The following is a 17,579-nucleotide window of genomic DNA, read 5'->3' on the forward strand; positions in this document are numbered from 1 at the left end:
ATGCTTTGCATGGTCTTATTCAAGAACATCTCCAATGTATTTTTCCTTTTTGAGTTTCACCATTCTAAAGAAAACATCAAAAATGTAAGAATATTGCTCAAACATTATGCACAATATTCAATACGACAGACATAAGATAAGGTGGGGGCATGGTGGCTCAGCGGCTAAGATGCTGAGCTTGTCAATCAGAAAGGTCAACAGTTCGGCGATTTGAATCCCTACCGCTGTGTAACAGAGTGAATGCTAACTTACCTGAACGATCATTTTCTGTGCGCTGCGGGAGAGTTCAAGCATGGGTTAGCTTTAGTCTATCTTCAATTTCTTTGGCCATTCCTCCTCCTCCTTACTGAGGCCAGTTTTTCAACAAGGGCATGGTCCTGCTGATCACATGTTGCTATGACGTACTCCTGGTGCTCCTGAACACTGGACCTACGAAGACCCTAGGCGGGGTTGGACTCTCCCGCAGCGCACAGAGAATGACCGTTCAGGTAAGCCAACATTCATTCTCCTATGTACTGATTAGAGAGTCCAAGCATGCGACATACTCAAGCTAAATGTCACCAGGGTGGGAAGAAGGTTGGTCCACAGTATCCGAAACAGAATAAACCATTTGTAAGACCCATCTCCTGAAAGATGCTTTGGCCAAAGCAATGGTGTCCAATTTATAGTCCCTGATGAAAGGCGAAGGGGTTGACCAAGTCGCCGCCCTGCAAATTTCTTCAATCATCACTTGCATTACCCAAGCAACTGTGGTAGCAGCACTCTTAGTGGAATGTGCTGTGATGCGGCCTGGGACAGGCATGGCCTGATGTTCATAGGCCAATGCGATGCAAACCTTCAACCAACACCCTAAGGTCGAAGAAGTCACCTTCCTTCCCATTGAGGCCAGCTAAAATGACATGAAGAGCGACTCAGATCGTCGAAAGGAAACTGTTCTCTTTAGATATATGCGTAGTGCCCTTCTAATATCTAAGGCAGCGATGGCGAACCTTTTTTGGCTCGCATGCCATAAGTGGGGGGAGCGCGGGGGGGTCGTGTGCGGGCGTGCCGCACCCATAATGCAACGCGCCCCCCAGTGTGCATGCGCACACAACGCGCCCATTTTTGCATGCTTTTTTCGCCCTCCCCAGGCTCCAGAGGCTTTATAGGAGCCTGGGGAGGGTGAAAAGAGCCTCCCCCGGCCCCCGGAGGCCCTCCGGAGGCTTCAGGGAACGTCCGGAGGCTTCCCTGAAGCCTTCAGAACACTTAAAACCACCCTCCGAGCAACCCGGAAGTGACGGTCCCTGAACAGGCACGAGACGTGCGTCTCCATCGCCGGCGTCCTTGAACCGCTCCGCCCAGCCTCTGCGCGCTCGCCAGGGCCCGGCCTTCACATCGCTGCCGCCACGCCCGCCCTGACGGAGGGCGGGCGCGGCCTGACGGACTTCCCTGAGGCCTGACGGACTTCCCTTCGGCCGAGCCCGTCCTGGCGATGGCGGTGGCAGCGGCGGCAGCGATGTGAAGGCCGGGCCCTGGTGAGCGCGCAGAGGCTGGGCGGAGCGGTGCAAGGGATCGAGGTGGCTGCGCGGCCGTCAGGCCTCGGCCGCGCTGCCCTCGCCTCCTCCTCCTCCTCCTCCTCTAGCCACACCACGCCAGGCAGGCCGCACAGCCGCCTCGATCCCGGCTTCAGGCGGCACCGCGCCACGCTCAATAGTCGCAACTCAGCTGCCTGCCGCCTTTCCCCTCCTGTGTCTCCCAGCCGGGGCGGCCCGCCGCTGAGTTGCAACTATTGCCGCCGCTGCTGCCGCCGTTCACAGGACCCGCCTCTCACCCTCTTCCTCCAGTCGGCAGGCTCCGATTCGTTTGCTGCCTGCCGGGCCCTGGCGCTGCGTTCGAGCCGGAGGGGGAAAGGAGGAGAAGGAGAAGGAGGACAACAAAGCCCCCTTCGCTTTCCCCATCCCCCCCCTTTCGGCTTAATCCTTGCGACGCCCACGCAAAGCCCCGAGGGGACGGATTCCTGTGCGGGACGCATGGCAGGAAGGCCATAGAGTCCCCCCTCCCTCCGCTGTCCAGACGGTCCCTGAAGCCTTCGGAACGCTTAAAATGACGCTCCGAGCAACCCGGAAGTCACTTCCGGTTTGCTCGGAGGGTGGTTTTAAGCGTTCCGAAGGCTTCAGGGACGGTCCCTGAAGCCTCCGGGGGCGGTGGAGGCTCTTATCGCCCTTCCCAGGCTCCTATAAAGCCTCTGGAGCCTGGGGAAGGCGAAAAATAGCTTTTAAAAAGGTGAACTCAGCTGGCCATAGGTTCGCCATCACGGATCTAAGGTATGCCAACTCCTTTCCCTAGGATGTCTGGGTTCTGGGGAAAAGTTTGGTAATATTACTGCCTGAGCCCTATGAAAATAGGAGTTTACTTTAGGTATAAAAGAAGGGTCCAAATGCAGGATGACTCTGGGTGTATGATGAATAAGTCCTCCCTGATTGACAGCGCCATCAGCTATGAAATTCTTCTGCCAGAGGTAATGGTGATGAGAAAGGCAGTTTTAAAGGTCAAATGCTGATGATCTCAACAGTTCAAACGTTGCAGATGTAAAAGCCTGTAGCACAATTGAAAGCTCCCATGTTGGGTAGCGATGAACCACCAGAGGTCGAAGATTGGCATATCCTTTCAGGAAACTACACCCCCTGGGATGTTGACTACGTGCCTGGGAGGAGTTGCCTGATAAAATGGTGGACAATTTGCCTCCAGAGAGTGTTGGGGGACAGTCCTCTATCGAGACCCTCCTGCAGGAAGGTCAAGATCTAAGGAACAGATGCTGCAATGGATTCAACGTGGTTTGTCACATATCATCTAGAGAAGGAATCCCAAGTCATGTTGTAGATTCTAATGGTCCAAGGTCACCTGGATGCTTGGATGATTTGGATGACCTTGCAGGGAAATTGTCCCTCCTCAGGAGGTCCCTCTCAAGTGCCAGACAGCCAGCTGGAGCCACTGAAGGTCCAGGTGGAGAATGGCTCCCTGGCTGAGAGAGACCTTGTCCTGAGGGATTCTCCAGGGCCTGGTCACCAAGAGGCTGACAAGGTCGGCGTACGAGGATCTCCTAGGACGGGATGGCGAATGTATGGCATGTGTTCCACAGGTGGCACGCGGAGCCATTTGTCAGGGCACGCAAGGCGTTGCCCTGTCAGCTGGCCAGCATGCATGCACGCGCTGGCCAGCTGGATTCAGCCTTTTTTAAAGCCATTTGTTGCCCTCCTCAAGCTCCAGAGGCTTTATAGCGCAAAAAAAACGGCCCTATGGGCAAACAGGAACGGACTTCCGGTTTGCTCGTAGGGTCAGTTTAAGCCCTCCGGAGGCTTCAGTGACCTTCAGGAGGCTTCCCTGAAGCCTCCGGAGGACTAAAAACGACCCTATGAGCAAACTGGAAGTCACTTCTGGTTTGCTCGTAGGGTCGATTTAAGCCTTCCAGAGGCTTCAGGGACCTCCAGGAGGCCTCCCTGAAGCCTCCAGAGGGCTTAAACCAATCCTACGAGCAAACCGAAAGTGACTTCCAGTTTGCTCGGGGGTCATTTTTTGCCCTCTGGAGACTTCAAGAAGGCCTCCTGGAGGGCCTCCGGGGGTCGTGGGAGGCTGTTTTGGCCCTCCCCAGGCTCCTATTAAAGCCTCTGGAGCCTGGGGAGGGTGAAAAAAGCATGCAAAAAATGGGGGGAGCGCCTCTCATGCACGCAGGTGCACTGGGGGTCACGTGTTGCATTATGGGTGCAGCATGCCCGTGCACAACCCCCCTGCGCTCCCCCCTTATGGCACACGAGCCAAAAAAGGTTCACCATCACTGGTGACCAGCAGGACCTCTGCCACCTCCGTCAATATCTTCCTGATTCTTCGGGTATGAGAGGAAGAGGCAGGAACACATATGGTAGCCCCAGAGGCCAGAGGCAATGAAGAACATTGACCCCTTTTGCCCGAGGAGACTGGAAGCGGGAGAAAAACCTGGGAAGGTGGGTGTTCTTCTGACTGACGAAGAGATCGACTATTGGGTGACCGAACCTCAGCGACAATTGGCAAAAGAGGTTCAGGTGCAGGGCGCCACTCTGAGTTGTCTATGGTGGTCCTGCTCAGCCACTCCGCTCGTACAGTGTCCACTCCCAAGATGTGTTTTGCTCGCGGGGACTCGACATGATTATTCGACTATTGACCCAGGATTTCTGCCTCTGCCATGAGCAATCTAGACCGAATACCACCTTGGTGGTTGACGTGCACCTTGGTCTCTACATTATCCGTCAACAATACATGTTGACCCTGTATGTCCTTTTTGAAGTGATGGCGGCAAGTCTCACAGCTCTTAGTTCCAACCAGTTGATGTTGTGAGTTAGCTCTTCCTGGGATGACCTGCCCTGCGTACTTGAGACTGCAGGTGAGTGCCCCACCCGAACAAACTGGCATCTGATGTGATGACAAGGTGGTCGGGCTCCTTGAAGAGGCAACCCTTTGTCATGGCCAGAGACTGCCACCATCGGAGCACTCGCAGTAACTTTGGCAGAACTCAAACCAACACTGTGGTACTGCTTGCGCCGACCTTCTGGAATGGCAGAAGAAACCATTGGAGCTCCCTCACTTGCAGCATGCCCAAGGAACTACAGCAATGCACAATATCATTTTTTCCCAGCAATTGGGAGAGGAACACTACAGTAACAGTTCTTGAGTCCTGAACTTGTTGCACGAGTGACCTGAGGCTGCCCAGATGGACTTGAGAAGGCTAAGCTGCAAGCTAAGGTGTCAATCACCTTAGTGAAGGTGAAGGAGTCTGGTAGTTGGGGTCAGGTGGCTTTTCTCCAGGTTCACTGAAAACCTGTGGTGTTGCAGTGTTCGCATAGTGATCTGGAGGTCGTGTGGTGTTGCAGTGTTCGCATAGTGATCTGGAGGTCGTGAAGAGCCTGTGGTCTGGATGATGACTGGATGAGTATGTCGCCCAGGTAACACTGGAGCCTCACTGGTCTCAACCTAAGGTGAGCTGCTACTGCGGATAGAAGTTTGGTAAAGATCCTGGGAGCCGATAACAGGCCAAACAGCAGAGGCTTGTATTGGTAATAACTCCCTGCATAGTAGAACCTCAGGAACCTTCTGTAGGATGACCGAATTGGAACATGAAGCTATGCTTCTTTTAAGTCTATTGATGTTAAGAGGTCGCCCTCCCGGATGCAACCCAAGATAAATTGAAGGGATTGCATCTTGAAGCGTTTGTACATAAGATGGACATTGAGTTTCTTCAAGTCTAATATTGCTCTCCACCCCTCTGAATTCTTTGGTACTAGAAAAAGGATGGAATAGAACCCTTTCCTCTCCTGACCTATGGGAACTGGTTATATGGCCTTTATGTCCAGTAAATGCTGAATCTCAGTTTGTATGAGATCCCTTTTGGAGGGGCAGGTGGGAATGGAACAAAGGATAAAGTTTCGGGGGGGGGGAGATGAACTCCAAGGCAAGACCTAGTCTTACAGTGTTCAAGACCCACATGTCCGTGGTGATCAACTCCCATTGGTTGGCGAAGAGCTGTAACTGCCCTCCAATGAGAGGAAACTTTTGGTGGTCACTTGTTCTATGAAATGGTCTGTTTGTTGATCTTCCACGAAAGGGCCAGAGATTGGCCGTTGTTGCCTACCCTTGTCCCGAAATGGCTGCCTGTCCTAGGAATGCTCATTTCCCTGGGGGTAGGACCTTTGGAATGATGGAGCATTGAAATTGGGTTCAGGTGCTCGAAAGGACTGCCTACGGAAATAGGGAAAATTCCTGCAATCTGTTCTCCTATTCATATAGGGAAGAATCTTCCACTTGTCCTTGGTCTCCACAAGAATGGGATCTAATGATTCCCCAAATAGTTTGCCTCCCTTGAAGGGAGCGGAAACAAGCTTCAATTTAGATCCCATGTCTACGTGCTACGTGCTACAGGCAAACCAAAGGAGATGCCGTGAGGTTACGTTGGATGCTAGGGAGCTAGATGTTAATTTTGCTGCATTGAGGGTAGCATCTGCTATCAACTTATTAACGTCCTCGCACAACCTAGTGTCCTCTGAGGGCAACCTGGTCTGCAACTGCCACAGCCAGAGGAGGGAGGCCCTATTGAAGAAGGAGGTGGAGGTGGCTGCCTTGATGGCCCAGGCCACTGCCTGATGAGTATTGTGACAAGCCTCCTCCGCCTTCTTGCCCTCTGCCTTGAGACCTTCCAAGAGGTCCATGGGAAGAACAGAATTTGAAGTCAGTGATGTTACAGGCACATCTACCAAAGGCAGCTTCAAAAGCTCCTCTAGTCTGGGATTGACAGAATACAGCCTCTTGTCGCTGCCGATAGGGCTACCTAGGGATCCAAGCTGCACCCGTTGGAGCTGGAGAATTACATCTACAAATAATTTAGGAGAGGGAACTATCTCCTGCACTGGAGCAGGTTTATTAAAGAGACTCTCACTGGGATCCTGAGATCCAGCAACCCCCTCCTCCACCGGTGTCGGAGTGCCCATATGAGTGGAGGCCTTGGCCTTATGTAAAATAGACTTAAAGACTGTTGGCTTAAAAAGGCCAGTGAAGGTTGACTTGTCAGGGACAAGATCCTCTTCTTCCAATAGGTTCTGTTCACCCTGTTCCTTCTCGCCCCAAATGGATTCTTCATTGGCTAAGGAGGTCTCTGGAGATGGAGGCCTCAAACTGCAATCCCTGTCCCTGGATCCCTGCGCTAAAGGCCAGAAAGGAGCTGACCTGGCAGAGCAATGATCTTTTTGCCGAAATCCCTCAGTGATCCCCTGAGAAATAGCTCAGGCGATAACCTCGTGCATTTCCACTGATAAGTATGGACCCTGATCTTCCAGAAAGGAGCATGCAAAGGGGCCAGGTTCTCTACGAGGGAGGGAGGTGGTGACCCAGGAAAACCTGTGGAATTATCAGGGGATAGATCCTGAGATTCCTCCTCTGCAATAGACGGAGGGGGATCTAAATGGGAGGCGGCCTGCAAAACTATCTCAACAGGTGGGCTAACCCACTGGTTTCGCGCCCTGGTCTGCCTTTGGGCCTTTTTGAATTGTTTCTCTAAGGCCCTTTGGCATCTGTCAGCCCCCCTATCAGAACTCTTGGAACCTTTCCTAGATCAGTGGGATTTTTTCCTTTTTCCAGCCTGCTTAGCAGATGCACCTGCCCATGTGGGACAAGGTCTGATGTGCTCTACGTCCCCAGCCAGGCCACAATTCGCCATCTTGACTTGGGCCAGGATGATGATGGTACCTCAGACAAGTCAACAGTTAATGAGGCTTGAGACAATGGAGGTGCTCTGCTCAACAAAGGGGTCAATTGTAGCTGGAAAGTTTTAGGCGCGAGCCAATCTGGCTCCACTGTGCCCGGGCTGGATTCAGGCTACAGCTGCAATTGGAAATGGCATGAACCAGGCTGCGCCAAGGCAGATCAAATCCAAAATTGGCAGAGTATGACCCTTTGCGGCCAAAAACTCTGAGGTTGTCCTTCAGGAAAAAGTCTTGGGGTGGAGAATTTGCCAGCAACCTGGACAAGGCCAGCCCACCACCCGGCGGTAGTCTGCAAGGGAATCATGTGGCAAAAACACAAATGGCCAAAAGCACGTGAAGCGGAGTCTTTAAAATGGCCGCCGTATGCATCAGGAGAAAAAAACGGAGCCATTGGCCACTGAAGGAGCCGATGGAAGGGTCTCCTGTCAGGCAGCCACTAAGGAGCTCTGACAGAAAATGGAGGAGGGAGAAAATCCTTTCTCCCTGTGTCCACCAACAGCCACTGGACAGACACCCGATCAACAGCCTCGCCCAAGCCGCGTGCGGTGCAAAAGGCAGCTTACCCCTGACAGCCTGCTCCTGGAAGCAAAGTGATTCACAAAAACCAGAAAGAAACTAAACTAACTGGAAAAAAAAATACACACCTATAAAGCAAAAGAAAATAACTTAATACAGTAATCTAATCTAAAGGTTGGAGAGTCCAAGTCTATCTCTCCAAAGACCGCTGAAACTCCCCTATTGCCTCCTTACCAGGCCAGACTGAGCTGAAAAACTGGCCTCAGTAAGGAGCAGAAGCATGGCAAAAGAAATTGAACTCGGTTCTTGGGCAGATAGAGTAAAGTTAACCCATGCTTCGACTCTCCAAGCAGCACACAGAAGAATGAGCTCCCATTACTTGCCCCAGCTTCTGCCATCCTAGCAGTTCGAAAGCATGTAAAAATGCAAGTAGAAAAATAGGGACCGCCTTTGTGGGAAGGTAACAGCGTTCCATGTGCCTTCGGTGTTTAGTCATGCTAGTCACATGACCATGGAATTATCATCAGACAGGCTGGCTCTTTAGCTTAGAAATGGAGATGAACACTGCCCTGTAGAGTTGGGAACGACTAGCACGTATGTGCGAGGGGAACCTTTACCTTTACCTAAGATAAGGTATCACAAAATACCTTATTTGCTAATCATTAAAATGCTGACAAATGAACAGTTTTATTTTTATTTTAACATTGAAATAATAGCGTTTTATGTACCCGCTTGCTAAATCAAGACATATAAGCAAAAATATACCTGGAATTGAATTTTGATTTATAAATGTGTAACAGAACTAACCTGCACTTTTTGTTCATTTTTGAATGCTTGGAACATTCGGGTTTCTGTAACTTGGAATATACTAAATATTTATAGGTTTATCTAATAGAGGCATGTGCATCCAGACTGAGTATAAAGTGTAATAATATAGAGAAAGAAAGGCAAAATGCAGAACAGGCATCGCAAAAACAATTGTATCTCTCTCCAATTTTCAGCTTCTTATCTTGTCATTCATTTATAATACTTGTCAATGATCTTGGACTCACTGGAAAACTATAATTGCAGGGATTTTTTTCTGTAATTATTCTTTCATACTATATTGTATTTTATGGGCTGTAGTTCCTCTGCTACCAAAAGAGGCACTGACCTGGGAGAGAGGGCATTCTTTGGCTAATGTGCTCTGATTCATCTCTTTGAGCAATTCCTTTAAGGCATTGCGGACTGTGGCATGGTTCCACTGTTCTGCTGGCAAATCTTCTAGCTTTGAACAACTGCAAAGACAGAGAACATGAGACTAGACAGATGAGGAAAGTGTTGCATGCAAACATAGCTGTTCTTTACATGCAAAAGCTATGTCACTCTTTAAGAACAGGACATTCATATTTTATATGTCATTCTTTTATGCAGTTTAGAAATTTCTTACAGCTACAATCTAGAATCTATGAAGATTTGAACATAAATACAGTAACTAAATACACAACTGAGCAAATATTTATGTTGCCTATCACTGGCTGAATAAGTTCTTGACAATTGTACCGTAACAGATTCTAACATAAGGACAAAAGCCTTTGAGCCCAACATTTATTCCTGAATTTCTGGTTAAAATCTCAAAACCTTTAAAAACTATAATGTGAAAACGTTTAGTCAGGCTGTATAGAATTATTGTACCTGTGGAAAATTCTCTTTTAAAGGCAGACCACCTTAGCCTGTGTTCTAATGTCTAGTTAAAATATCACCCAGCAAGAGCTGCCAGTTGTAATTCCCTTCTTATAACGTGCTTCCCACTTCAAAATGAGCTCAGAAATTAATGAAGATAGCATGAGTTAATCTCAGTAGTAATGGTGTGATTGACAGAACAACTCAGGATTTAAAAAGGGCAGATGTTCAGTAGTGCCCACCTTTGTAATTGAATTTTCAGTGTCACAACATGGTAGACGTCTTGTAACATGTCAGCTACTGTTGCATCAGGTGCATCTGTCATATAAGTTAATGGAAGAGGATTCCATTTCCCAAGTTTGATTATTCCTGCAAACAAATAAAACATGAAATAATCATAAACACATATTTCTATCCATATATTTATGTCAAAATCTATATCTATGAAGTTCACCAATTATTTTATATTTATTGCAGTAGCAGAATGTTCTCATGAAAATGTATTGTAAGTATGGAGAGTCTAAAGTTTGGCAGCTTGTAAATCTAATTTTATAACCTTGAAAATATATAAATATAAACATATACTTAAGGTTTTGAATGAGAAAAAACCTAAAAAGTACTGGCTCTTCATGTTTAATATAATATATAACATTGATTGACAGTGGCTCTCTGAGCTATTTGAGAATAACAACAGAATCTAGTTTAATGGATGTTGTTATATGCTAGGCTTATACTAGCCCTATGGAATCCTTCAGATTCATACTCCAAAAAAGCATGCTACTGTTCTTAGGTACAAAAATAGTACCTGTTTGCAAGACAGGTGTAAAATTTGTGCTTCAATTCATTCTGGAGCATCTTTATGGAAACAAATCAAAAGTGCTGCATAGCCCTACGTAACATAATCCTTTAGAACAGGTTACTAAACATTTGCTGGACCAGAACTGTTATGGAAAGGCTGCTAAAGAGAAGTATTTATTGCTTGATACAGAATGCCTAAAACATATCACAAAGAGAACAGAAACGTTAAAAACATGCCATTGTTTCGGTATTAAGAATTCACAATCTGGTACTAAACATGCTGCAGTATAAATAGAGCCTATACTCTTATCATGCATTGTAACGTACAAAGCTCATTCGCTGTACCATATGTCTTCAGAGCTGGCTCTTTATGTTGTATTCCCCTTGCCAACAAAAAAGTTGCTTCTCTTAAAGGGGATAATTTCTAGAGGTTATGTAATTACAGATCATGAAAGCAACAGGCCTACTTTTGATACTTACTTGGGAGTAAAAATAACTGGAGATGTAATCTGTACTATATTTACTATATATTTATTATAATTGATTGAATATAAAAGTTAGAAATGGATATCACTGAACCTTCTCTCAAGTCAAACCTAGGTTATGCTCAAACAATACTCTAGACTAGAGTATAATATAGGCGTATAGTTTGGTGTGGTGTGTGAATTCAGTGTGATTAGTTTATGGTTTTGTCATTAGATCTACCCATAAAAGCAAGTGGGACCTTAAATAGTTCAGATGAATTTTTACAATATTGCCTCAAGATTTCAAAATGCTAGAATGTTTCATCAGGCAAGGTAGCTAGTTCAGGAGTCAAAAATATGGTTGATAATGGAGACATGTCAACTAAGTTACACTGAAAATGAATGAAAAATCTTGAGACAAATAAATAGGATCTTGTAAAGCACAGTTTTGCCATTTTTTTCAAGTGACAGAATGGGTTAAAAAAATTCCTGGGATCTCTGTTCAACAGGCAAAACTCTAGCATTAGAAAATTGGCTGCATACAAGTTAATCCCCCCCCCCTTTTTTTTCCCTTTGGTCTCCCCCCGTTTTGAAATACAGTTTGAAAAATCCTATTATAAGAAACAAATAGTATTAGACTACAATTGTGCTACTACCATGGTTGTCTCTACTTTCTTAAAAATGAAGAAATTGTCCTGGCAAACAGTCCAGAAACACAGGTGTTACCATAACGCTCAGTGCTTTTGCACATAAACACCTGCTGCAAGTCCTTTTTGTTACAGTGCTGCAGACATGCACTTTTTTTAAAGCGTTATTAGTTATGGATGAACACTTCTTAGCTCTCTTTGATATTCAGTTTTGTTTAGTTCCAATATCCTGCTATTTTTGAAAATAATTATACCTGGAGAAAGACACCATATTCTATCTTAAGAAAATTCACGCAGAGCATGTTCAAGGTAAAAATTGATGTGTGAAATATCAAGTCATTACTCCTCTTGTTTGCCTACTGTCCCCAAACCTAACAACTGACCTTCCTGGATATTGCTTGCAAAATTGTACTGTAGGTATGCTTCATGTAATACTTTGAAAATATGGCCGGGAATTCTTTCTTAAAGTAGAAAGAGGAAAATAAAAGTATTGATACTTCTTAGGGCACAGCCAGATACCCACATTGAAGTGCAAACTACTAATGCTTGATCTGCCAGAAAAATAAGATGACGCAGAATTTGATTCTCCAACAACCTCTCAATAAAGCAGTTGTCAAGTGGTGTTGTCCTTATAATGCAGGAGAAGTTAAGGAATGTAATGTGTACATGTTTCCTTTTATAATGGAAAAAAGGAAAAGCTAATACAAAGACAACGTCAGATCAAGGAAACCTGAGTTTGGGACAAAACTGTAACCACACAAAGCTTCTCAGACAAGACCCTCCTTAGAACTCACAAATTGGTTTCCTAATCTGGTCTACTACAAAGGTCTGACACCTTCTCATACAGCATCAACTGCCAACAAGAAAATCAAATCCAAATCACTCTTATTGACTTAGGGTGAGTTGGTACTGGGCACGTGTAAACAAGTTTAGTCATCTGTCAAGTTGTTAAAATAGGCTATTTCTGAACATGGGTTCAGTGTTCAAAAGAATGTTAAACTCATGTCCAAAAAATAGGTAGGAAGGTTCAAAGCAGCATAAAGGAACATAGAATCAATTGGAAAACTCCCCCTACAACTTTATCTTGTGCCTTTCCTCTGCCTCTGACCAGCCAGAAAGGTAGACATTGGGTTCTGTCAAGTTTTCTTGACAAGTTAATTGGAAATAGACACCATAGGCATTCATGAAGACAAAAGCTTCTGACAGATAGAATTTGTAGAAAATCTAATGAAGCCATTATGTATGAAAGAATTGTAGTGACTGCTACAACTACCTGTCTACAAACATTTCTGCCCATCCAGTATATTCAGGCAGTGAGTGTACTCCAGGTCCCCTCAATTAAACGTGGCCATCTTGTGGAACTGAGGAAGCATGTTTTCTCTGTGTCCAGCCCACTGAAATAGCATCCCCCCATAGATAGAGGTTGCAGAAGCCCCAGGTGGATTAAGAAGTTTGTGCAGTCCCTGTCATGTTTTCAGATACTTTTTTACAGATAATCCTTGACTTACATTTAACAACCACTCAAAATTACAACACACTTTTAAAAAGCTACTTACAAACAAGTCCTTGAAGTTATGACTGCCACCCCCCTCCCATAGTCATGTGATTGAATTTCAAGTGCTTAGCAACAGGCTCACATTTAGGACTATTTGCAACATCATGCAATCACATGACTATGATTTGCAATGTTTTTTGCCAGTTTTAGCAAAAAAAATGCTTATTCAGAAGAATGCATTTGCATAACAAACATGTGATTGTACATGTTTACAGTTGTAAAATCAAATTGATCACATAACACAGGGGTGTCAAACTCACAGCCCACAAACCGGATGCATCACGCGCTGGCCACGCCCACCCACAGTTTATCGAAGGGGGGGAAAGTTGTGATACATCACAGGAGTTTGACATCGCTGACATAACACCTCAACTTATAACCACAACAACTTACAATTAAAATTCCTATTTTCATTGCGGTCATAGCTCAAGGGCTATGTGTACTGTTGTCTTTTTTCCCAATTTGTAGGCTGAAGCAATAGAAAATCTACCTGTTAAGGAGAATCATTTTCAATTAAGCAGAGAACATGTGTAACTTGCACACAGCAAAACTATGTGCCATGGCTCACATTATTCCAAAATAATTCATTTTGATTTAATTTTCATGTTAAAATTTTTTGATATCAGATAGAAAGACAATTGAAACATCAAGTCCTAATGCAAATAGTCCTGAAGAAAAATGATTTTTTTTAATAATGTGCATAAACTATACTTATATTAGAGAAACGTGCATTAAAAATACAAAAGTTACTCCTACCTTTAAAAAAAAGAAATCTCTCAACTTGGGATAGGAATGGAATAAAGCAGACTTAATTAATAGAAAACTTAAAAACCAAGCAATTTCAGAGTTGATGTACCTAACAGATATTTCTGAAAAGTAAAATACTTGGTTTATCAATTTAAAAATCAAAGGAAACCATGGCTAATGGAAGAGAGGGTACATGAATGTATAAGCACAACAGATGACATTGACTGACACTGCATTTGAGCTACATCACAGAGAATTTATAAATCAAAAGTATACATGTATTATTCTAAAAACAAACAAAGAAGTCAGAGTCAAGCCACAGTACAGACAGAATATGGTGAAACAAATTGGCTCCAGATAGACAAAGGAATGAGACAAAGCTGTATGTTCTCCCTTTATCGATTCAACCTACATGCTGAAAATACATTAAGAGAAGCTGGATTAGAAGAAGATGAGTGTAGTTTTAAAACTGAAGGAAGAAACACCAATAACCTGTACTCTGCTTATGACGCTAATGCTGAAAATGCAAAGGTACTACAAGGCCTTCTAATAAAAGTCAAGAAGCATAGTGAAAAAGTAATATTAAAATTTAAAAAAATAAAACAAATGACAATAAGTACAACAACCATCCTTAAAATTGACATTTCCTTGATTAAGACATTGAAATGGTAGTCAGCTTCTGCCTTTTAGGATCAATAATTAACAGTAAAAGAATAAGCAGTCAAGAAATATCTTGTAAACTAGCAGTTGGCATGGAGGCCATAAAGAAAATTAGAAAAGTGGTTCTGACAGCTTGATGTGTTTATGTCACCATGAAAGACCGAAATTGGTGAATGTCGACACATACCAATTTCGGTCTTTCACGGTGACATATATTTAATGAGTCAGCGTAACGCTTTACTTTTGCTTTTCCATTCGCGGTCCTGGAAACTACTCGTTCTAACCACGCAGGATCGCAGGTTTCAAAAAAAAAAAGTCCGCGAATAGAAGACGCTTCAAAGGAAGCGAGGAGCCGAGGTATTAGGGTAAGGGGATTAGGGTAAGGGTGTCGAGAGGATAAGGGTGTTTTCGGACATACACCAAGCGACTATGTGAATGTCAACATTCACCGGTGAATGTCGACATTCACCAGATTTCGGACTTTCACAGTAACATTTATACCTACAAATATCAAAATTGTGCAAATCACGGTATTCCTCAATCTATGGAAATGAACATTGAATGTTATAGAAGCAGGTTAAGCTTAAACAGTAAAACATTTTCGAACTTTTGGTTTTGGAGAAGACTCCTGAGAATATTGTGGCCAGACAAGAAATCAAATAAATTGTTCATCAAATAAACCAACCCACTTGAGTCACAAATAATTAATCTCAAATAATATCACCTCAGACATATTATGCAAAGACCTAGTCTGGAAAGGTGGAAGGAAAGAAAGAGGACAATCAGTAACAAGATGGATAAACTCAGTTACAGTGCAGATGAGTGCACCATTGGAACACCTGAAAGATGAAGTTAGAGACCAATCATCATAGAAAAAGAAATATATCTACCTAGTCACTAGAAGTTAGCAATAATGTGATGGCATCAATCAATACAAACTTTTATTCAAAAACCTATAACTAAGAGCATGAAAATTTGCTCAGGTGCAGAATTAATTTTGTTCCATGCATGATTTTCTTGTCTAGTTTTCTTTCTACTTTCAGAAAATATTGCATGGACAGAAATTTGATTCCTCCTGAAAAATGTGTCCAAAAAATAAACATTCTGACTGAAATAGCCTTAAGATTGAAATTCTAATTTTCAATCTTAGGCCTGAAAGAATATTCAAGAACAAATACATAGATTGATACTCAGCTGTGAAATGTTTGGTAATTCTACCATTTATCAATTAATAAAAATTATTTAGAGTGCATCACAAATCATTTCACATGAAAACATTTGCTTCAGCATTTGAAAACCTATAATGGGGCAGTTGAATAAGTTCTTGGCATTGTTCTATTATGTGTTTTATTACTACTTCATTGTTTATAATATTTTATATTATTTAAATCAGTGGTGGGGTCAAATTTTTTTTACTACTGGTTCACTCATGTGCGCACACGTGTGTGACACATCCGGCGAGTGGGCAGAACCACCTACCACCGCCACTACTGGTTTGCTGATTTGGGCCGAACCAGCAGAAGCCCACCTCTGATTTAAATGTATTTTTATTTCTATAGGCAATTTATAGATTCAATACAACACAGGTAGTTTTATATCAATATATTTTAAGTAGACTCCACAATACATTATTTATCAGCTCTAGCAGTTTGCTAAATGGCTTCAACTTTGGCAAAATTAGGTCTTAATCAGAAACAAACACCTACTTATAGTTCCCACATTGTTGTGTTCTCTTAATAAGGACAGTATTGTAATAAAAACATGCAAAATTATTACTTTCACTGATGAAAATGGAAGCCAATAAACATTATCTTGAGAATCTATTTTCCTTACTGCTTTCTATAAACCATATACAAAAGAACTTATTTAAATATACCAAACAGATTGCCTTGTAATTTTATATACTGTACGATTTTTGCGTTTTGTTGCAAGAACATTTGTCTTATGTAATAGATGCTGTTTCACATTTGGGAAATATTATGCCAAAGCCTAAACTTAGATTAGATTAGTTTAATATAAGCATTAAAGAAATAGCAAAATTAATTAAAAACAACTCTATGTAGAAAACACAATTAAATAACATTTTCTGGTTGATTATTTTAGAAGGAGTTATTTAATTTCAAAGCTTTTTTTTAAAGGATACAATATTGGCCTCGATATAAAGGCAATGCAACTGATATTTCATATATTGAGACTTTTCTAGACTTTAAACAAAGTACCAAAAGAAACTTCTCTTTTCCTCTTTTTAATAATAAACAGGATGGCCTTCATATATTAGCTTTCCAACAGAGTGATATTTTTGGTAAAAACATGCTTTGAAATTAAATTATTATTTTATATAGCATGTCTCAAAAGAAAGCATTGCCAAAATCTAGATCTGAAACAGAAAGAGGCAGGTCTGGTAAATGAGTTTCAAGAAGAGTTCAAAGCTATAATAAGCCTCCAACTTCCCTGATTTGATTAATCACTATTTAATGAATGAAGGGCAAAGAAGTCTAATTTATTTTATGTTTTCATGTCTCCATGACATCGGCAGACTTGAAAATAATCCTTTTAATTTATGCCCATATATGAAACCAATGTAAGGAGTAGAGTTCGGCCCTAATTATGGAAAAAAATTGGACACACTAGACAAACCTTACTCTGCTAATATGAACTATTGTACTTAGCCTTAATGGAACTCACAACATGTTTAAATGTTTAAAGCTAGACTACAGAAAAGCTCTAGTTTGCTGTTTTTAATAGTATGCCTCAAATTGTATTGATATCAATTTTGGACACACTTGACTGGTCTGCCACGAGAACTTCCAGGCATTTCACAGATAGTATTATTCATGATTATACAGAATACGTTAAGTCTGGAAAATATCAACTCCAAATGTTTTAGAACTCAAAACTGCATTTTCAAGCATCTTGTTCTCAAACAGAACACCTGCGTTTTGAGAGTTTGTTCTGAAAGAAATTCCAGCAGCTGTATTTTAGGTGTTACATGCCATTCCAGATACCTGTTGTTATTGGCTAAAGCTGAGTAGAGGTTGGAGAATAGAGGAGTAGAGCTCATCAGCACCAGTAGAGCTGTTCTGGGCCTAACTACTTTTTGTGAAAGACAAAAAAGGGACTCCTGGAAGGAATCTGAAATTGGGTTGGACTTACAATCTTCTATTGGGTACGCTGCTTTGCAGGCGATAGGAATGGGTAGGGGGATTGTCTTGGCTTTGAAGACAATAACCAATTGCTGATGACTGAGACTATTTCTTTGCTCCTCCTC

General features: G+C 43.1%; 1 protein-coding gene across 4 annotated transcripts in view; it reads right to left on the minus strand.

The window, feature by feature from the left end:
* SATB2 (SATB homeobox 2) overlaps nt 1–17,579 on the minus strand; it is a 139,749-nt gene that overhangs the window by 79,378 nt on the left and 42,792 nt on the right. For all 4 annotated transcript variants that reach the window (XM_081934814.1, XM_081934815.1, XM_081934813.1 and 1 more), the window contains exons 4-5: nt 9,683–9,809; nt 8,932–9,055 (exon numbers count right to left, since the gene is read on the minus strand). In XM_081934814.1, the coding sequence (XP_081790940.1) occupies nt 8,932–9,055; nt 9,683–9,809 (251 nt within the window). The remainder of the gene's footprint in view (nt 1–8,931; nt 9,056–9,682; nt 9,810–17,579) is intronic.

This window comes from Natrix helvetica (assembly GCF_964273705.1).
Source record: "Natrix helvetica genome assembly, chromosome: 1".
Taxonomy (NCBI): Eukaryota; Metazoa; Chordata; class Lepidosauria; order Squamata; family Natricidae; genus Natrix; species Natrix helvetica.